We start from the raw sequence: 21,860 nt of genomic DNA, 5'->3' as shown, positions 1-21,860 counted from the left end.
GCAGTGCTTTAGGATGGAGAAAACGAGAGAAAGGAACTGCCTTGCATTTTAGTCACCAAAGTCCCTGTGCTCACCTCTATTGTGAGACTAGACCAGCCAGAGGGTATTTCCTTCAGAATGTCTTGGTTCCTGGCTTTCTTTGATGACCCAAATGCCTACAATAATTTCTCAGAAGTCAGCCTGCATAAAAGACATACGCATATTTTCTGCTGTGACACAAATAAGATAACAAAAGATGGCATCAAGGACTATTTCAGGTGCCCACTATGGGGCATATAAAAGATCTTGGTCTAGAGTATTTATAACTGAGGTGGGTCAAAGGAGACACCCACTAAAAGAACTCCCCCAAAGTGCAAACACATACTGGCTAGCACCTGGAGAGGACAGGTGAGGCTCTGCAGGTAAACTGGGAAATGAACCATTTTACTGGAGCTCTTAAAAGATGATGCAGAAAATCATGATGCAGTATACTAATGAGTCTGGACATTGGCCTGTGAGAGCCACTGAAGTTGTTAAACAGAAGAGCAATAATAAGATCAAGGTCACATCAGTTGTTTTCAGACTTTCAGTCAATGAATTCTCTATTCCTACAAATTTTTTTCTTAGAAACTCAAAAATTTAACCTAGATGAAAGTAAAGCAGCTCTGGCACATGTGTGTGCACATATAAACACAGTCATCTGTTGCACTCTTAAAAGCATTTGAAAAATTGAGCTTTGGATGCCTTGCACAGAGGACCGATCATAATTATATCCTCAGCATCTTGGTACAGTACTGTGTGCAGAGTGGGGGTCAGTGTTTGTCCACTGAGTGCAAGTTCTTGTAACTTAATTGCGACAGGATATGGAATTTCCAAACAATTAGAGGGAAGTTTTAAAAGTCTTAACCTTAGGTCATGAAATTCAGCTAACAGATATATCAATCCAAATGATGGACTGGTCATGATTGCTAATAGAAGGAATTTCTCCTTGTTATTAAAACAACTACACCAGCGGCAAGCTAGCCTGCCACTTAGACAAATCACACTCTAAGTTTTAAAGTCTAATTTCAGTTTTTCTCTTACAAGAAAGTCTTTTAGAAAATTCTTTTTACATTACCTAAAGGCACACCATGCATTACAAAAACTAATAATGCATTCATAAAAGCATTCAAAAGAAAATTACAGCTGTAGCTCCTTATCTTCCCACCCTTAGAAATGACTCTACTCTCTTACACTGCTTTCAAAAAACACTCAGATATAATTAAAAGCAGAATTGATGCTCTTTGTACATTGAAGTGATTCAGTGTATGTACCTCCAAATTGATTTTAGGTTCCAATCACACACAAAACAATTAGTCCATGTTTTTCCATTTGGTCCATGCCTAAGCAATAAAAAGCAAATTACGGCTATATTCTCCCAAGCTGCCATGATGATGAATGGGGTAATAACCATACTGTTTCCATGTCATGGGAACTCATGATAATAAGAATGAGCATTAAGTATTTATGGCAAAGATATATTATGAGCTAAGGTCCAATATACCTACAGATACTTAATAACTAAAGGAAAAGTCTACATAAATACAATCTTAGACATGTAACAAACAACGCCACTACCCAAGCAGCTTGCTCTCAAATTTCTACCAATGTGACAATTATTATGTACCCATAATTAAAAAACAATTTAAAGAGGCAAATCTAAGTTTCTAACAATGTACTATCATCTAAATGATCATTTCTATAATAGACCTCTGTTCTAAAGACAAGGGTACTCATATTGACACAGGTGTTTTGTTAACTATAAAGCAAGCATTATTCAAATGTAAAGGCTTGGTTAATAACTGGTTGTTATCACACCAGCTTTGTATGTTAGCATTTTATTCATTCAACCAACATCATGAACTTTGGTTTCCTCACCTGCAAAATGCAAATACCTATCTTCACTGAGTTGTTATGAAGATTTCATTATTAATGGACATTCAATAAACAGCAAGTTCCTTTGATGGCTAAGCACTGCACCGGGCCCTGGAGGCATTAAGAATGTAAAGAGGTCCTGTTCTCAAGAAACTCAGAATCCCTAGGAGCACCTACAATTCTTGATAAGCTTCAACTGTTTTTTCCTGGTATCAAACAGGAAAGGAAAGTTCAAGAGAAAAGACTGAGGTGTTTCACAAAAAGCTACAAGTTTATTAACATAATGTATTCCAATATGTATCAAAGTTTCAAGCAGGTCATTTTGAACCTCAAATAAGAAATCACAATATTTAGTATTAATTAAAAAGGAAAAAAAGGTGGTAGTTGTCATTCGTGGGATTTAGTCCAAAATGAAAATGTAGAAAACATTTATTTTGGTGGATCTGTGTTGATGCCATATTTCTCCTTGAGAAGCTTCAACTGTTCCTCCTTCTTCTTTGTGTCCATCTTCTGAAATGCCTGGAAATGTGGTAAGCACCAAAATTAAATTACCAATCTACAGCCAAATGACTTTCATCAATAGCATTAGCCAAAAAAGAAAGTCATAGTAGACATATATCATCACAGTACAGTTCTACACTAATTCTCTTTTTTGAGATGGAGTCTCTCTGTCGCCCAGGCTGGAGTGCAGTGGCGTGATCTTGGCTCACTGCAGGCTCCGCCTCCTGGGTTCATGCCATTCTCCTGCCTCAGCCTCCCGAGTAGCTGGGACTACAGGCGCCCGCCACGTCACCCGGCTAATTTTTTGTATTTTTAGTACAGACAGAGTTTCACCGTGTTAGCCAGGATGGTCTCGTTCTCCTGACCTCGTGATCCGCCCGCCTCGGCCTCCCAAAATGCTGGGATTACAGGCATGAGCCACCGCGCCCGGCCAGTTCTACACTAATTCTCAAATGAGATCACTACACAATGAGAACTTTGCTATACTTACCCTGTTGGCATTATAGTACAAAACCACAAGGTATCTGTTACAAACATTGAATCCCGATAGGTGATCACATGCATTCTTGGCATCAAAGATGTCCTCATAGACCACATAAGCTGTTCCTCTAGTTTCAGGTGTGTTCCCCCTGGAGAGTTAAGTTAAACTTAATTAAGATATACATTTACCTGAGCATTGATGGTTGACTTACAGAACTGTCTTTTAAACTGGTAACTGTCTTTTAAAAACAGTAAATTGAAATACGTTTTTAGTTAAGTATTTTGAAATCAACCTGAAACCATCAGAGGAAATAAACATGGATAGATATACCGTATAAGCCTGTAATTTCTTGAATTAGGTAATTTTGTTTTTCGTTTTTATCTTAACTAAAACATCCATAGGTCAAGCTGACTGTCACATCAGGAATACTAAGGACACAGCTACTACACAGAACAGCCTCGCGAGTTCTGGGGACTACAGGTGCTCTTGCCACCCTGACTGGCTCTACGTTGTCTTTGTTTTGTTTTGTTTTGTTTTTGTTTTTGTTTTCATTTTTTTGAGATAGACTCTCACTCTGTTGCCTAGGCTGGAGTGCAGTGGCACAATCTCAGCTCATTGCAACCTCTGCCTCTCAAGTTCAAGTGATTCTTGTGTCTCAGCCTCCCAAGTAGCTGGGACTGCAGGCATGTGCCACCATGCCCAGCTAATTGTTGTATTTTTAGTAGAGACAGGGTTTCATCATGTTCCCCAGGCTGGTCTCAAACTCCTGACCTCAAGTGATCCGCCTGCCTCAGCCTCCCAAGGTGTTGGAATTACAGGCATGAGCCACCACACCTGGTCTACATTCATTTTTAATACAACTCAAACGCTAATGCACGATACAGCTGTGTGGCTAGGGAGAAGGGATAGGCTTCTGCAAAGATGGGAGTGGAAGTGTGCTTGTGGATAGGGTTATCTGTGAGCCAGGGCAGAATGCTGGAAGGTGGCTGGAAGTGGAAGCTGACCTTACTTATGGATACGAGGTTGCTGTTAGTGTAGTTATTCCTGGCCACTTCCTTCCTTCACCTCACCAACTTCCTCTGGGAGAGGGAGAGAAGTTTGAGGAGCAACGGAACGCTAAATTGCAGGCAGCAGATGGCCATGTGACTGTTAGTGGAGACAATGGGTAGAGGTCCCACTCAGTTCAGGCTCTGGGTGACAAGATGGCCCCCTTGCCTCCGTCTGTGTTCCAACCACCCAGTGCAACTGTGGAATGAGGTTTAAGACTGTGGGCTGACTCTCCATCTGCCACAGTCCTTACATAGGGTTGAATAAAAGCAGTGGAGCCATGGGAAGAGGAGGTACCTGTCTAGACTTGATCTAGGATAGGACTATAGTCTGGGCCCTGTTCAAGCTTGTGCTTCCTGTAAAATTGAAAAGGAATAGGGTACTGGGGGTGATTGGAGGGTGCCACTGTCAATGAATGCGCTCACTTTGTCAGGTTGTGTGGGCCTGATGAGGGGTTTTAGAATGTTCTTTAGGCTCTGGGAAGTCTTAACAACTTTCAGACTTTTGACTTTTAAAAACTTAATAAGATTTTCAGTTCCTTAAGAGCAAAGGTGATCTTATGCGTACTTCATTTACTCCTTTAGTGCCACGCATAAGGCAGACGCTAATACGCCTTTGAAAAGTGGAGATCTACTTTCTCCTATCAATTCTCTCACACACACTTTGTCCAGGAAGCTCAAAACAAAACTAAACAAAGCAACTCTCTTTCTTCCTCTTATATCTTCTTAGGAACTAGAATAGGGATAGACACTAACCCCACTTTAAAGACTCTCCATCTTAAGTGTCCCAGCCCTAATTATCAACCTCACACCTTGAGAGCCATATTATAATTTGAACTTTTGAAAGCATGTATCTGTACCTACCACGTATTGGACACTGAGCTAACATTATTTTCTTATTTTTTTGAGACAGAGTCAACCAATTCTTGTGCAGGTGTGCGCCACCATGCCCGACTAATTTTTGTATTTTTAGTAGAGATGGGGTTTTGCCATGTTGGCCAGGCAGGTCTCGAACTCCTGGCCTCAAGTGATCCACCCGCCTTGGCCTCCCAAAGTGCTGCAATTTTCTTGACTGGCATTAAAATCTTAGAGTAGGAATAAGAACACCTAAGCGTGTAACTTAGCCTCTGTGAGCTTCGGCTACTTCACGTATCCAGTGCCATCAGGCTCTATCACGTGCCCTACCTTCCACGTGGGTTTAATAATCAAAAGAGGTAACAAGTATCAAAGAGTTTTAAAAAGTACAAAGTACCAAGTGCCTGCTACATGCCAGGTAGGGTCAAACCAAATCATCCTGATTTGACTGGGACTGTCCAGGTTTTAGCACTGAAAGTCCAGTGTCCCAGAAAATCTCTCAGTACTGGGCAAACTGGGAAGGTTGGTCACCCTAGTGCCAGGTGCCAGGTATACAATAAAGCATGATCATAGTAATGGAACAGAAAAACAGCTGTTTCTCAATCTATAATTTAGACCTAAGCTCCTGTACCCTAAACTTCTATTAACCTATTCAACACATATAGACTATGTTCTTTCTGTGACAGGCACTAGAAATACAATAGTGAAAAAGATAAGCATCATCCCTTCCTTCAAGCTTATATTCAGGCAGTAGAAAGACATTAAATAAATATGAAATCATTATAAATCTTTTTTTTTTTTTTTGAGATGGAGTCTCACTCTGTCGCCCAGGCTGGAGTACAGTGGCATGATCTTGGCTCACTGCAACCTCTGCCTCCCGGGTTCAAGCGGCTCTCCTGCCTCAGCCTCCTGAGTAGCTGGGATTATAGGCATGCACCACCACGCCTGGCTAAGTTTTGTATTTTTAGTAGAGACGAGGTTTCACCATGTTGGTCAGGCTGTTCTCAAACTCCTGACCTTGTGATCCGCCCACTTCAGCCTTCCAAAGTGCTGGCATTACAGGCGTGAGCCACTGCGCCCAGCCCTGAAATAATTATAAATCTTAAGAAATGTTTCGGCTTGGCACGGTGGCTCATGCTTGTAATCCCAGCACTTTGGGAAGCCGAGGTGGGAGGATCACCTGAGGTCAGGAGTTCAAGACCAGCCTGGCCAACGTGGTGAAACCCCATCTCTACTAAAAATACAAAAATTGGCCAGGCATGCTGGTGGGTGCCTGTAATCTCAGCAACTCGGAAGGCTGAGGCTGGAGAACCACTTGAACCTGGGAGTCGGAGTTTGCAGTGAGCCGAGATCATGCCATTGCACTCCAGCCTGGGCAACAAGAGTGAAACTCCATCTTAAAAAAAGAAATGTTTCATAAAAGAAGTAGAAAGCTGTAACAGATAGGGAAACAGGGAGCTACTTCAGCTAGGGTGGTCAGGGAAAACCCCTCTGAAAAGGTGACACTGAAGCTGAGACCTGAAGAATGAGGAGGAGCCAGGCATGAGATGAGCTGGTGAAAACCATTCCAGATACAAGGAAAATAGAAGCACAAAGGTTCTGAGCTGCTCTGCACTCTTCTGAAGATGCCCCTGCTTTATTCCCTGTCCTTTCATTTTGGCTTTCTGAAACATTCTCTAACTTCACTGATTTTAAGCATCCCTTAATTGAGTACTATCAATAAATTTTATAATGCCCTAATAAACCAATCACAACCACTTTTTATATTATTCTTCTATTTTGTTTTCTTTTGTTGAAACAGGATCTCACTCTGTCGCCCAGACTGGAGTGCAGTGGCATGATCTCGGCTCACTCACTGCAGCCTCAGCCTCCCAGGTTCAAGCGATTCTCCCACTTGAGCCTCCTGAGTAACTGCATTACAGGCGCGTGCCACCATGCCCAGCTAATTTTTGTATTTTTTTGGTAGAGAGGGGGTTTCACCATTTGGCCAGGGTGGTCTCGAACTCCTAACCTCTGGTGATCTGCCTGTCTCGGCCTCCCAAAGTGCCGGGATTACAGGTGTAAGCCACCACATCTGGCCTATTCTACTATTTTCTATATTATTCATTTAGTATACATGGGGTGCTTACCATGTATCGCACAAGTGCTATCAACACAAAAACAAAAATAATATATGGTACGAGCCCTGGAGGAACTCACAGCCTGCCCAGGGTGACAGATGAGTATAGAGACAACAGCAAAACCATGTGTTAACCTAGGAGAGACACATGGAAATGCTACGGGAGCAGAAGAGTGGCTAATGTACACTGGGAAGGAAAACTGATAAAGTACCTTCACAGACACTGTGTAATTTCATCCAAATTAAAATTCTTTTAAGACAGTAGGTTAGGAAGACTGTATTTCATAGATAATTGAAACCCAGATAAGGTTAAATATTTTCTCCAGTTTTGTAAGAGTAGGCAAGCCAGTATTTGAACCCAGGCCTTACAACCAATCTATGCTGTTTCCACATTAAAAGCTAAAAGGCCACCACCCAGATTATCTCATACATGAAGAGAAAACCAAAAAAGCTAGGCAACTAGTCACACACATGGCTAGTAACAAGGCCTGAAGTAGAATCTTGTCTCCTGATCCCCAAGTCAGGGATTCGCCATGTTGGCCAGGCAGGTCTTGAACTCCTGGCCTTGTATACCATTCTGTATCTAGAGCAGGGTTTCTTAACCTAGAGTCCATGTATCCCCTGAAATATATGCAACATGTGTGTGTTCTTCTGTGGAGGGAGTCTAAAGCTTTTATCAGATGCTCAAAGGACTGAGACCTCCTAAAAAGGACAGCTGGTCTATAACACGTTCACTTTCATCCCCATCTGAGTACCAATGATCATGTATTTCCAGCTCTTGGTTTACTCTCTGGAGGGACAGTGTCATTCAAAAGGAGGGTCCTCAAGACCTCATAGTCCTAAAGCCAGGAAGGAGCTCTCAAGTCATACAAGACGGAATTCCGACTAGAAATAAAAACTTTATATGTAGTCATTACTGTGGTAAAATAATAATTTTTTTTAAAATAAAAACTTTAGAAATCCTTTCAGATGGACTCTTAAGTCACTAGCCCTTTCATATGAGCTCGGGTGTCAGAGGCTATGGTACTGTGTAATGTAGAGGTTCAATTTAGAGTCAGAAGATTTTACCACTAAGCACTGTAAGATAGAAAGGTACTTTACTCTCAGGGCTATAGTTTTGTTGATCCAAATAAAAGCACTTATTATGGTTAATGGTATTCAGTAGATGTCCAGTAAATATCACTTGAAGGTATGAACCCCAATCTTTATATTAAATTAAAACGTGAATGCTTGTAATTAGATGTTTTCCTCTATACTTTTAAATCTTCAGTTGAAAGAGCTGTAGTTGAAAATATCATTTTTTTCTGTTACTTTTATACTCTTTTACTTAGTTTATTCAGAAATTCTGGGGTTACTTAAAGAGACAGTGATGATTGTGGAGAAAATTATAGAGCTACTGCATACAAAAAACACAGTGTAACAAGCTAGCTTTACAAATAACAGGTATGCAATAAATGTTAGTTCTTTCCCTTCTCAACCAGTTTCCTCAAAGCATTCATTACTACTTCAATGAATGCTTTGAGGAAACTCAAATCCTCTTCTTGGCTCTCATTGAGCTGGATCATTAGGGTCTCAGTAGGTTTTCTCCCCCCTTCAAAAAGATCTCATCTCTCTGATCTCAATCTGCTAGTCTCAAGGCTCTTGGTAAGGGTTGTTGCACTGCACACAGCACAGGGTGGCCTCATCGTCAGCCATAATTCTGAGATTACAGATTATGCTATCATTTTCTTTAAATGACTCAGTAAGACTCACACTCTGATTTGACGAATAGGTCCATATTTCCCAAATATATCATACATTTCTTCAGCTGTGATTTTGTATGGCAAATTTCTTATATACAATATCCGATTTACTTCAGGTGGAAGTCGAATCTAAAATGAGAAATATGTATTGTTATTATAATTAGGGGCATTCTAAAAAATTATAATTTAAATGCCCCTATAATTAGGGGCATTTTTAAAAATTCTTAATGATACGTAATAATAAAAAGCCAAGAATAAGAGGTATAATTTGATGTTTCTGAAAATGGGAAGATCTTTGAAAAAGCAACAGAGGCTCGGTGCAGTGGCTCGTCCCTATATAATCCCAGCACTTTGGGAGGCAAAGTGGGAGGATCACTTGAGCCCAGGAGTTTGAGACCAGCCTGGACAACACAGTGAGACCCCCATCTCTACAAAAATTTTAAAAAATTAGCCAGGCATGGTGGTGGGTTTAGGCCTTCGCAAACCTTACCACCATCACTCCTGCTAACACCTGAGTTGGGCTGTACCCTCTTCCCTGCCCATCCCAGGAGATTACCCTGATTCTTGTTTCTTGGAGAAAATAGACATGACCAATTGAAATACTTTTCATCTATATCCAACTACTTTCCCTCTATTACTACGCCAACCTTCATCTACTCAAAACCTTTACTTCTGAACTCAATCTATCTTTCTTCCATATCATGTTTCACACACTCTGCTGGATTGCTCCCATTGGCATAAAAACACACCTGTATCACACATCTTTTAAAAAGTCAACTTCTGGCCGGGTGCGGTGGCTCATGCCTATAATCCCAGCGTTTTGGGAGGCCAAGGCAGGTGGATCACTTGAGGTCAGGAGTTTGAGACCAGCCTGGCCAACACGGAGAAACCCCGTCTCTACTAAAAATACAAAAATTAGCCGGGCATGGTGGTGGGCACCTGTAATCCCAGCTACTCAAGAGGCTGAGGCAGGAGAATTGTTTGAACTCAGGAGACAGAGGTTGCAGTGAGCCAAGACTGTGCCACTGCACTCCAGCCTGGGCGACGGAGTGAGAGTCCATCTCAAAAAAAAAGTCAACTATCATCCAATTTCCCTACTTCCTATTTAAATGAGAACTCATGGACAGAGTGTCTTTGCTGTTTCCATTTTCTCAACTTCCACCATCTTTTCACCCCACTGCAATCAAGTTTTCATCCACTGAAATGATTCCTATCATCAAGGTCACCAAAAGTCTCCATTTACATATCCAATGGTCAATTGCCTGTCTTTTCTTTCTTTCTTTCTGTTTTTTTTTTTTTTTTGAGTCAGGGTCTTGCTCTGTCTCCTGGGCTGAAGTGCTGCGCAGTGGCACAATCATGGCTCAAGGCAGCCTTGAATTCTTGGGCTCAAGCAATCCTCCCACCTCAGCCTCCCAAAGTGCGGGGATTACAGGCATGAGCCACCTCACTCGGCCTAACTTCATCTTACACCTCTAAGCGTTTTACAGTTGACTAATCTCTTTTTTGAGTTTTTTTTTTTTTTTTTAGTTTCCGTAACACTGCACTCTCAAACACTAGAATGTAAGCAGAAGGACTTGTTTTATTCACTGCTGTATTCCCAATACGTAAGACTAGTGTCTGGCACATAGTAGCTGTTCAATAAATATAATTGATGAATTATGTCCCACATGGCAAGCAGACTACATAGTAGGTGCTCAAAAAATATTGTTTTAATTAATGTGTTAATGAAGGATCCGAAAAGCACAATGATCTGAGGGGAATCCCAGGTCCTAGTTGTTGGTGAACCATTAAGTTAGTTGAGGACTCTTCTGAGATATCGACTTTAAGTCAAGGAGATAATCCTAACGCCAGGTCCTTAGGTGCGGGTCAAGCAAAGAGGCTATAGGGGTAACACTATCACTGACACTAGAGTAGAGACTGAGGAACTCTCAAAAGGGGTGGGGGCAGAAATGTGGCTCAAGGAGCATATCTCTGAGGATGGGGCCAGGATAGTGTCTTCGTTGACAGGATAGGAATTCTGGAGTTCTCCGCTCTGGGGACGGAGGAGGAGCAAGAATGCTCCGATCCACGCCGCTAAGAAAGTCAAACCCGAAGTTCTCCCACCCTCCGCAGAACACCCGATACTCACGTTCGCCCTCTTGGCCGCTTGCATCGCCATCTTGGCGGGCTGATGAAGTTACCGTAGCAGATACTGAAATTCCTCCGGCCACCTCCGGAGCTCGCTCGGCTTCGGGGGTTACACCGCGTTAGATGCAGGACATCAACATCCAGGACCCGCCGGAAGCTGTCACAGCGGAATAGCGCCGTCTTACGCTGAGACGCGCTGACGTAGCAGCCCCCTTCGAATAGACTCCGGGGTAAAACCGAGCCTGAGCGAGACTCGAGGCCGGAAGATGGAAAGTCGAGAGTCCAAGACACTTCCGGGCTCTGTACCGTAAAGGGCGGGGCGTAGCCTCCAAAAGGCGAGATGTTCGGTGGGGGAGGCCCTGAGCAGAGGAACCCGGGTGGAGAGGGCGGGGCCTGAGGAGGGCGGAGAGCTGGGGCGGGTCTCAGGTGAGTAACTGGGGAGCGGAGGAGGCGGGGCTTGAGCAGGGTTATGACAGGTGGGGCGGGACCCAGGTGAGTAGCGGGAGGGGGCGGGGCCTGAGGAGGGCGCGGAGAGCTGGGGCGGGGCCCAAGTGAGTATCGGGGAGGGAGCCGGGCCTGAGGAAGGCGGTGAGCTGGGGCGGGACCCAAGTGAGTAGTGGGAGGGGGCGGGGCCTGAGGAGGGTGGTGGCGGTGGGGCGGGGCCCAGATGTGTAGCAGGCGGTGGTTGGGGCTGAGGAAAGTGGTGGAGGTGGGGCGGGGCTCAGATGTGTAGCGGGAGGTGGTGGGGCCTGAGGAGGGCGGCGAGAGGTGGGGTGGGGCCCAGGTGAGTAGCGGGCGGAGGCGGGGCCTGAGGAGGACTGAGCTGGGGCGGGACCCAGGTGAGTAGGGGAAAGGATCGGGGCCTGAGGAGGGTGGTGGAGGTGCGGCGGGGCCCAGAAGTGTAGCAGGAGGTGGTTGGGGCTGAGGAAAGTGGTGGAGGTGGGGCGGGGCTCAGGTGTGTAGCGGGAGGTGGTGGGGCCTGAGGAGGGCGGCGAGAGGTGGGGTGGGGCCCAGGTGAGTAGCGGGCAGGGCCGGGGCCTGCTGTGGTGCCCACTGGTTGCGGGGCGCGCGGGCAGGTGCCGGAGGTGGTGGGCCTGGGCCTCTAGCTGTGCGCAAGGCGGAATATGTGGGGTTCTGGCGGCTAGTGTCACGGCTGACGCTGTAACTATACCCAGAATCTCCGTCCCTGGAGGGGCCCTCAGGTTGAGCGTCAGCTGATCGGGCCTCAGTAATCCCCGCTGCGACGCCCGTCCGGACTCCCACCTCAACCCCGCCGCGGCGGCCCCAGTCCGCGTGCCACCCTTCCAGTTCACTCTTTATTTCCTCATATCAGCTTTAAACGGCTCTGGAGGAAGCACTGGGTTTCTTGGCCTGTCTATTGTGAATCTTCTCCAGGTTTGCTCTGGAAAGGCCTGGGGTGGCCGCGTCCTGTCCTGCCCCATCCTCCTTCACTGGGGCAGTTCCAGGACGATCTTGCCTATGTTCTTGTTGGCCTCCATGTACTTATGGGCCTCCTGGATTTCGGTCACTGGGTAGATTCTGTCCAGAACCGGCAGCAGACGTTGGGGGCCCTCCGTGGAGAAGTGAGGCAGAATTTGCTCCGTGAAAGCATTCACCAGCATTTGCTTGTACTAAGACAAGGGAAAGGAGATCATCAGCCTGGGGAGAGAGCCTCACCCTGCCCTCCTCATCCTCCTCAGCCTTTTTGCTCTCTCTGAAGCCACATATCTGAAAAAGCACACAGGGACACTTAACCCCTCACTTCCTAGCATGTGTGTGAAATACCCTTGAAGGAGTCATGTGCCATCTCAGAATATGTCTGATAGGTATATTGTTTATTTTGAGGTGAAAGCATTGGAGAAATTGTAGTTTCAGAAAAGGCTAGCTGACCTGTCTCTTCTTGCATGTAGCAAGTCATAAAGATTCCTCTGGGAGGGGTACCCTCCCCATACTAGGGCAAAAAGCCCTTATCACCAGAGATTGGAAACGGGGCTGCAATGGAACTGAATAAATACACTTAAGGAAGTAACCCTTATCTTCCACTAGTTTTACACCCCCCACCCCCATATATCTCCTAGTGACTTCCCTAGAAATTTACTATCCCTAGCCAGATTTTGTCTTATTTCTTCTCAAATTTATTGTTCTTTGTCTAAAAATTACAAAAGCATCTTACTTTGGCCGAATCACTTGAGCCTGGGAGTTTGAGATCAGCCTGGGCAACATGGTGAAAACCTGTCTCTATAAAAAATACAAGCCAGGCATGGTGGTATGCCTTCAGTCTTAGCTACCCAGGAGGCTGATTGTGCCATTGCACTCCAGCCTGGGTGACAGAGTAAGACCTTGTCTCCATTAAAAAAAAAAAAAAAAGTACATGCTTTTCTCCTGTCAATCTGCTGGTATCAATTTGCTTTCTAGAGCCAGCCGAAGAGACCACATAGGAGCTAAAGGGGGTTACAGGTGATCTCTGGCTCCCTTGTGCCTCCAAATGTGTAACTTCTGTTCTGTACCAGATAAAGACTGAAGCCTGGAGTAAAATGTTAGTGTCACTGACAGCCTAAGAATTGTTTTTAAATAAAGTGTCTTTACCCAGGAGGCAGCCACAGATAGGACTCATATAGGCTTAGTGCAAAAAGGATGCTTAAGCTCTCCTGTCCCTCAGCTGGTGCAAAACCCTATGGTGGAAACATTCCCAAAGCTGGTACCTGCTAGACTGCCAGATGGAATATTTCAGGAGCATATAATCTTTTTTTTTTTTGAGATGAGGTTTTGCTATGTTGCCCAGGCTGGGGTACAGTGGCTATGCACAGGTGCAATCATAGCTCACTGCAGCCTTGAAACTCCTGGACTCAAGCAATCCTCTGCCTCAGCCTTCCAAGTAGCTGGGACTACAAGCAAGTGCCACTGTGCCCGGCATGGAACCTATAATCTGTTGAAGGCCAAGGCTTACTTATTTTTTTACTCACCTAAGAGACTTTCTAGCACACTAAGATGAATTCTGCCTTTGAAAACAAAGTCTTGGAACTACTCGAAATACTTCCTAATATAGTCAGTGCTTTCTTCATTCTGTTAGAATGTTCAGATAACCTGTGAAGTATCAGCTACACTTCTTTTCATGATACTGAAGCTTCTATCAACCAATCTGAATCAGTTCTCTGAAATCGGGTTCCCTCTTTATCTTCAGAGGGGGAGGTTTCTTCATAGAAGCTAACCTCCCTAATCTAAGATAGAGCTTCCCTTCTCGGGGTAATGTAAATGAACCACACTTTTCTGGGTTAAATCACATGTTTTCTTTTCATTCATCACTCACCTTATTGTCCCTAGATCTCAGCAAACTGGTGATCAGACTTCCTCGCTTAAAAAGTAGCTTTGAAAACAGGGGCCCATTGATGTCACCTCCTCCCATCAGACCATAGAGAACCCATCGACCATCAAGAGCCAGGCAGTTGACGTTCTTCTCCCAGTAGGATCCGCCTATGCAGTCTAGAATAAGATTAACTCCAGCACCTTCCATAGGAAACAGATTTGTGATGCTAGTCAGCTTGGTGCAAAATAAGATACCATGGTATATTTGGGGATTATGGATATAAATACAGATGCAAGTGGTAAATCTATAGGTTGGAATTAGAAACACTGCTTGAAGAACTGTTGTAAATGGAGTTTAGATAGCGGAACTCTATGATAGCATGTGTGAAGTTGACCATTTATGAGGCCTAGCTACAGCAAGAGGGAAATGGGGCACCATGACCTAGCGTCTCCTCTCATGCCAAAATAAGTACAGTCCCACTGACACCCAGGCACGATTGAGAACAAAATACAGGAGGCCCAACCTAGGCTAGTTGTTCACATAGAAGTTAGGAAGTGTCCGCACTAGGTTATTGGAATCATAGGCTTTCTAGCTTTGGTTTCATCTCTCCTTTTCTATTCACATGAAAAATGGAGGCCAGGCATGGTGGCTCATGCCTGTAATCCCAGTACTTTGGGAGGCTGAGGCAGGTGGATCACCTGAGGTCAGGAGTTCGAGACCAGCCTGGCCAACATAGTGAAACCCCGTCTCTACTAAAAATACAAAAATTAGCTGGGCGTGGTGGTGTGCCTGTGATCTCAGCTACTCAGGAGGCTAAGGCTGGAGAATCGCTTGAACCTGGGGGGCGGAGGTTGCAGTGAGCCGAGATCAAGCCACTGCACGCCATCCTCAGTGACAGAGCGAGACTCCATCTCAAAAAAAAAAAAAAAAAGAAAGAAAAACGGAAAGGGATGAGCCAAAAATAGACACGTCTGGCTTTGGAATACAGAGGTGTGCACATCTACTTACTCATTTAGGGTGCTACCACCCAACCCTACCATGGCTGGCTCCAAACTGGTCTCTGCCTCCAAGCCTCCTGTTAACTAAGTGTGGAATGGCTGGTTGGGAAGAAAAGGTGCTGGATAATTCCAGACCAAGTCTGCATGGTCTAAAGTGTGGATGAATCTTATCTCTTGCAAGAATGCACATGGAAACCATCTTAGATCTAAATATGACTGCCTGTCTCCAGTGGTCAAATACCATAGTACTAGAATTTGGCCAGGGCAGCTGTTGTGCACTTAGCAGAGGTAAGACTGATAGACAGCATTGGCAACTTTGAGACTGGTGGGGCTTTTATTTAATCATCTCTTAAATTCCTGCTGAACTGTAGAAGCAGTTGTTTACCTTTGGTGAATTTCAGCGTTGCTTCAGAGAAATCCTCTTCTTTGTAATTGAATCCAGCAGCTGCTCCAAGCTTTTCTGCCATTTGAAGCTTCTTCTGGGAGCCAGCTGTGACCAGAGGAATAGCTCCAGCCATCCGGGTGAGTTGGATAGCAGCTGTGCCCACACCACTCAAACCTGCATGGATTAGCACATAGTCTCCAGCCTGAACATTTCCTGTGACAGAAAGTACAGGGTTCTCTTTACTTTGCAACTCCTACACATTCCCCACACAGGCATATTCTATCAAGATCACCTGGACGTTGCACCAAATGCCAAATCAATCTTTTGCTTTTCCTTTTTTATTTGGTGGGGTGGGGGTGGGCTGGTGGGGGTGGGATGCTGTGACTCAAATACAAACCATCTTGTTCTTTGGAGAAAGAAAAAGAGCATATTGACAGACCTTTTCTGTCTTATTGCCTCTGGCTAAAGTGGAAAACAGCCTTTTGAAACAGGGCTATAAGCAGCCACATCCATAATCTCTATTTGACCTATAACACCAAAATGCACATCTCTGACCTACACCTGAATAAGTAAGAACAACTACCATTCTCATGGTCACCACCGAAAGCCAGTCCTTCTAGAGTCTGAAACTGGCCTCCAGCTGGTCTTCCTGATCCAGGCAACACACAGCCACCAGGCTCCTCTTCCTAAGATGGCACTTGCATTATGTTACTTCCTCCTCAAAATGTAAAGTGCTTCTCCATTGGCTTTTGCATTGAGTCCAGACAGCTTGATATTCAAGGACACCGTGATCTGGCTCCAGCCTCATTTTTCACAAATCACAATAGTCATCCTTCACTACTGAGTGCAGTGGCTGGTCTCACCTTGATACTCTTTTTTTTTTTTTTGAGACGGAGTCTCGCTCTGTCACCCAGGCTGGAGTGCAGTGGCGCAGTTTTGGCTCACTGCAAGCTCTGCCCCACCCCCCCTGGGTTCATGCCATTCTCTTGCCTCAGCCTCCCGAGTAGCTGGGACTACAGGTGCCCACCACCACGCCCAGCTAATTTTTTGTATTTTTAGTAGAGATGAAGTTTCACCGTGTTAGCCAGGATGGTCTCGATCTCCTGACCTCATGATCCACCCACCTCAGCCGCCCAAAGTGCTGGGATTACAGGCGTGAGCCACCACGCCCAGCCTACTCTTTCTTTTTCTTTGAAACAGAGTCTCACTCTACCACCCAGGCTGGAGTGCAGTGGCATGATCATGGCTCACTGCAGCCTTGACCTTCCTGGGCTCAGGTGATCCTCCCAACTCAGCCTCCTGAGTAACTGAGACAACAGGCATGCACCATCATGCCTGGTTAATTTTTGTATTTTTTGTAGAAACAGGGTTTTGCCATGTTGCCCAGGCTGGTCTCGAACTCCTGGGCTCGTGATCTGTCTTCCAAAGTGCTACGATTATAGGTGTGAGCCACCTTGCCTGGCTGATACTCTTTCTTAGGCCACCTTGGCATGCCTTATGTCCTTCACAAGTCTACCCACCCTTCAAAGCCTTCCAAAAAGCCTTCTGACTACCCTTGTCCACACCATCTTTACCCATCTCCAGCTTCTATCGTAGTTAGACAGGGCTATCCTTCTAAACTCTATGGTCATCTGATCTTATGCATATGTTGCCTTCTCAGTTACACTGCACTGTCTAAAGGCAAGGACCAAGTCTTCTTAGATTCCCTTATGTGAGTTCTTGACTGGCCTCTGTGGGATTGAGGAGGAATAAATGAGTCAATTGGTCCCTTCTGTTGCACTGGGACCCCAGAGAGAAGCTCAGTATGATTCTAAGAAGCTGGGACTGCTGCTGGGCCTCCAGTGTTAACATGTACATAGGCCTCCTATCTAGTGTTATCCAGACCCTCTATCTGCTAACCATGATTCTCAGCCTCAACATTAAACCCTTCTAACATGGTTTGAGGACCTGACAACACAGGTGATACAGGAAGGCCTGGGAGTGCACTGGGGGATTGCTGGGATTCAAGTTGGCTGATTTATGAAGGTGTTGAGCTACATTGTGTGGAGTGAGCATGGAGGCCTCCTCACCCACAAGATGTAACAGCTGGAAGGCGGTGAGCCAGGCCTCTGGGATGGCTGCAGCCTGGGTCAGGGTCAATCCCTCTGGGATAGGCATGAGGAGCCCTTCGGGGACAGTGACGTACTGAGCCTGGCCCCCACCGGGGAGCAGAGCCATGGCTGTGTCCCCGATCTTCCAGTGTCCCTGGCAGCCAGGCCCCAGCTCTGCCACATGTCCAGATGCCTCAAGTCCCAAAATGTTGCTGGCTCCTGGAGGTGGGTCATACTGGCCTTGTCTCTGCAGAGAAAGAAGTGCACTAAGTGGTGAGCATGATCAGAAATCTGTATGTCACCACCCCTGGCCCCCCTTCCAATATCCCCTCTTTTGTTTTTCAAAAATAAATTTCAGGATGAGGTCAGGTTTTTGTAAGTAAGGAGAAGAAAAAGGAGAGGCCATTAGTTTTATGCAAATAAACTGGAGGTCACATGATCAGTGGATGTTATAACTGGTAGAGTCCTTAGCTATTTACCTCATCTGAACCCCTTGCTTTACAGATGGAGAAACGGAGTCCCAGACGGGAAATAATAGTAGTGGGATTAGGAACCTTGACGATGGTTCCCATGCATCAAGCGCTAGGCTCTGTGCTCACTCACCCCAGTCCTCAGAAGCTGTAGAGCAGAGGGACTTAACCAGGAGTGTGTGGCAGAACCACCTGAGGAGTATTTCAAAGTACACGTGCCTGGGCCCCCATCACGTTTCTTTTGTGCCCCGGGGGATTCTGATGCACATTTCTGAATGACTCCAACCAATGCAGCTGGCCCAGGTCAGTAAATCAGTAGCAGACAGAAGAAAATTCTTAAGAGTACTGCCTGCTGTCAGCTCTGGGACTCTCAGAGTGGAAAGAGTTAAGAGGTCTTTGGAGCCACAAAGACCTCAGCTTGAATCCCAGCTCTTCTGATTGCTAGTGTCACGGCCTTGGGCGTACTGCTTAACCTCGCTGAACTTCAGTTTCCTTATCTGTAGAATTAAGATGGTGAACAGGGTAGCCTGGGGAGTAAGTGTGCCCACACCCCACAACAATGTTAGTTCCGCCCTCATCTGGAGGCCTGAGTGGCTATGGATTAGCTCGGGGTGGATTCTGCTTTGCAAGTACTCCCCCTTGTTTTGCATGAACAAAGAGGGCGCCCTGGGTTTAGGTCTGGGAAGCCCCAGCGCAGCTGCCTGCTGGGTGTGGAGCGGTGCACGCCTTCACGTCTGGTCAATGTCCACTGAGTGCTGTTGAGAGGGAGGCTCTGGAGTCCCGCCCGCCCCGGCGCGGCTGAGCCCTGGGTACCTGCATTAAGTCCGCCCGGTTCAGGGCGCTGGCCGCCACCTTCAGGAGGACTTCACCCTCCCCCGGGCTCGGCTTGGCCACCTCCTTCACGTAGAGGTTTTCCGGTCCTCCCGGCTTGTCAAAGTGCACGGCTAACATATTGTCTGAGGACACAGGGCAGGGCAGGGCAGGACAGGACAGGACAGGGCAGGGCAGGGCAGGGCAGGGCAGGGGAGGGCAGGGCAGGGCAGGGGAGGGCAGGGCAGGGCAGGGCAGGGCAGGGGCCGCTGTATCCTCGCGGAGCAGCCCAGCCTCAGGCTGGCACCGCAGCGCCCCCTGCCGGCCAGCGCCTCGCTGCCCTGGTCTGCCGCGGACCCGGCCTCCGCCCGGAGCTCCTGCCTGGGAAGTCCTCGGCCGCCTCCAGACCGATCCCACCCGGAACACAGATGGGAACGGCGGGAAGTGGGATGGCGGTACAGGGCTGGATGCGGCAGAGCAGGACAACGCCGAAGAGAATCAGGCAAATCACACTCCCTCTGAGTTGGAAGCCCCCAGCCCGACCCGGGTCCCCGGCGCCCGTATGAGTTACTTACTCCTGGCCCGGCTCCCCTCCCATGCACCAGGCGGCGCCGAGCGGTTCTGGCTCCTGCGGGTCCCGGTGACAAAGCCCGAGCCCCAGAGCCCCAGGACTGCCTCTGCCTCCACCGGAATGGACGGCTGGACTTGGGGTAGCCGGAGGGGTGGGGCTAAGCAGAACCACCCTCCCCCTCTTTCCTTTCCTCCTTCCCCCTTTAAAACGCAAAGTTAGAAGCAAGCAAATCAGATTTTCTTGTCCTTTTAGCCTCTGGAAAAGAGTCTTTCTCTCAGCTTGACAGAAAGTGCGATTCTAGCTCTCACTGCAAGGAGAGGAAACTTCCTTCTCTCTAGGGAACGAGACCCAACCTCTTGGCGGGCGGATTGGTCCATTTTCCAGGCATGGCCAGGCTTTTGGCACATTTATGTAACAGGCTGGCATCCCGCCCATCTTGAGCATGGGTGGGCAAGCTGGGTGCTGCTAAGAGAAGAGAAAGGAGCCGTTGGGAGTGGGGGTGGGGAAGGAGGGCAAAACGCAGTCCTGGGATCCTTATCACTCCCCTCCTCCTGACAGTCCTGGGGGAGAGGTTCAGCCCCAGGAGAAGGATGCTGGCGATTGGGTAAAAGCTGTATCCGTAAGCTACATGAAGGTTTCTCAACCTCGGCGCTATTGACATTTTGGACTAGCTAGTTCGTTATTGTAGGAGATCGTCCTGTGCATTGTAGGATGTTTAGCAGCATCCCTGGCCTCCTCCCACTACATAGCCATAGCACTCCTTGTAAATTCCTGTTTTAGTAAGAACCTCCCATCCTTGACATCTGATCACCCTCAATATCTCATCCTCCACCATCCCCCAAGTGATATCCGACCACCCTGGCCTGTCTTCAGTGAGAATCCTGTTAGGTCAGTTTAGATAGAATCCCCCTTACCCCTGATGCCTCTTACTAATTTTCCATCCACTGACCCCCTACACTGCTCCTTGGCTATACATTCCCACTTGTCCATGATGCATTCAGAGTTGATCCCAACCTGTCTTGTCCACTGCAAGAACTCATTGCAGTGGTCCCTAAACCTGTAGCGATGGTGCTAAATAAAGTCTTCCTTAATGTGCTTTAACAAGTATCATTGAATAATTATTTCTTTAACACAACAGAGCAAAAGCCTATAGAGATGGAAATAATAAAATGATGGGACTTAAGGAAAAATTCAGGAGACCCTGCTATGAGAATAATAGGAATTTTAGGCCGGGCGCGGTGGCTCACGCCTGTAATCCCAGCACTTTGGGTTGCCGAGGCGGGCGGATCACGAGGTCAGGAGATCGAGACCATCCTGGCTAATACGGTGAAACCCCGTCTGTACTAAAAATACAAAAAATTAGCCGGGCGTGGTGGCGGGCGCCTGTAGTCCCAGCTACTCGGGAGGCTGAGGCAGGAGAATGGCGTGAACCCGGGAGGGGGAGCTTGCAGTGAGCCGAGATCGCACCACTGCACTCCAGCCTGGAAGACAGAGTGAGACTCCGTCTCAAAAAAAAAAAAAAAAAAAAAAAAGGATTTTAGAAGGAGGAAGAGGAATGGATGAAGAAGATTCAATAGTTAACCAAATAAAAGAATACAGTTTTCCTAAATTCTACCAGATTATACGGATTGAAAACATTCACTGAAGGATGGATTCATAAGAACAAAAATGCATGCCTATATTTTATAAAATTTCAGGTTCTAACAAGTGTGGAAAGAATAAGTTACTCACAATTGGTTAAAAAACAAAAATGGCTTCCTTCTCTCCCTCCCTCCCTCCTTCCTTCCTTCCCTCCTTCCCCACCCCCTCTTTCTCTCTCTCTCTCTTTTTTGTAGTGTAGGGGTCTCATTATATTGCCCAGGCTGGTCTCAAACTCCTGGACTCAAGCAATCCTCCTGCCTCAGCCTCCCAAAGTGCTAGGATTACAAGTATGAGCCACTGTGCCCAGCAAGTTTCTATCTGCAATCTGGAAGCTAGAAGAGAGTAGACTAGCCTCTACTGACTAGAGGAAAAGCACTGTAACTCAATATACCCCATTAAGATATAATTCACTTGTTAGGGCAAAAAACATGTCTGAGGATGTATAAGGATTCAGAGACACATCATCCGGATACGCATCTGTCCAAAATTGAGGAAAGGTTTGAACCGAATAAATATCCTAGAACAGAGACAGATGGAAAGGAAATAGTTGTAAATAACAAACTTTGCAAAAATCTACACTAAAACTGATTGGATTAAGAAAATGGAATGGATTAAGATAGATGAGGAATGTGTAATGTAAGTGCTAAATAAGAACTTTTAAGATGCAAGGAGTTACTTTAAAAAAAATCTAATAATACCAACCACTAAGTATACTAAAGTATCCCAGTAAAACTAGTAGTTGAAAGTGCCTAAGATTTTATCTTAGTGAGCCCTTGGTCGATGTAATCTTGCAGTGTGTAATAAGAAATATATATTTTTGGTCTTTG

The 21,860-nt window shown here is 46.3% G+C and overlaps 4 protein-coding genes across 7 annotated transcripts in view; 2 read left to right on the top strand and 2 right to left on the bottom strand.

Annotated features, from left to right (window-relative positions):
* Positions 1–2,143: 2,143 nt before the first annotated feature.
* SF3B6 (splicing factor 3b subunit 6) lies at positions 2,144–11,924 on the bottom strand. Its single transcript, XM_003827035.6, has 4 exons — positions 10,766–11,924; positions 8,648–8,766; positions 2,885–3,023; positions 2,144–2,412 (listed from the first exon to the last, which is right to left on the bottom strand). The coding sequence occupies exons 1-4, from the start codon at positions 10,793–10,795 to the stop codon at positions 2,323–2,325; spliced, it is 378 nt and encodes a 125-aa protein (XP_003827083.1). The 5' UTR covers positions 10,796–11,924; the 3' UTR covers positions 2,144–2,322.
* The window catches only part of FAM228A (family with sequence similarity 228 member A), a 123,317-nt gene continuing 112,459 nt past the window's right edge, over positions 11,003–21,860 (top strand). The window contains exons 1-2 of one of the 2 annotated variants that reach the window (XR_010109308.1): positions 11,003–11,190; positions 15,509–15,588. The gene's annotated coding sequence lies outside the window, so the exon portion shown is untranslated. Of the gene's footprint in view, positions 11,191–11,466; positions 11,604–15,508; positions 15,589–21,860 lie in introns of those variants that run through there. The other variant, XR_010109309.1, reaches the window with a different exon arrangement.
* On the bottom strand, positions 12,067–21,564 carry TP53I3 (tumor protein p53 inducible protein 3). 3 transcript variants are annotated; one of them, XM_055108168.2, is made up of 6 exons: positions 19,397–21,564; positions 18,825–19,284; positions 17,521–17,788; positions 15,452–15,625; positions 14,072–14,268; positions 12,067–12,395 (listed from the first exon to the last, which is right to left on the bottom strand). In XM_055108168.2, exons 1-6 carry the CDS (start codon positions 19,417–19,419, stop codon positions 12,213–12,215), a joined length of 1,305 nt encoding a protein of 434 aa, XP_054964143.1. In that variant the 5' UTR covers positions 19,420–21,564; the 3' UTR covers positions 12,067–12,212. The 3 variants fall into 3 exon arrangements, with proteins under 3 accessions (XP_054964143.1, XP_008950628.3, XP_008950627.3); XM_008952380.6 differs by having other exon boundaries at positions 15,452–15,664; positions 19,397–21,556; XM_008952379.6 differs by having other exon boundaries at positions 15,452–15,664; positions 18,825–18,967; positions 19,397–21,555.
* Positions 15,547–21,860, top strand: part of FAM228B (family with sequence similarity 228 member B) — an 87,600-nt gene continuing 81,286 nt past the window's right edge. The window contains exon 1 of the mRNA XM_034952707.2: positions 15,547–15,588. The gene's annotated coding sequence lies outside the window, so the exon portion shown is untranslated. The remainder of the gene's footprint in view (positions 15,589–21,860) is intronic.

This window comes from Pan paniscus, chromosome 12 (assembly GCF_029289425.2).
Source record: "Pan paniscus chromosome 12, NHGRI_mPanPan1-v2.0_pri, whole genome shotgun sequence".
NCBI classification, from domain to species: Eukaryota; Metazoa; Chordata; class Mammalia; order Primates; family Hominidae; genus Pan; species Pan paniscus.
Note: the sequence above shows the minus strand (reverse complement) of the source record. Positions and strands in the feature narration are given on the sequence as shown.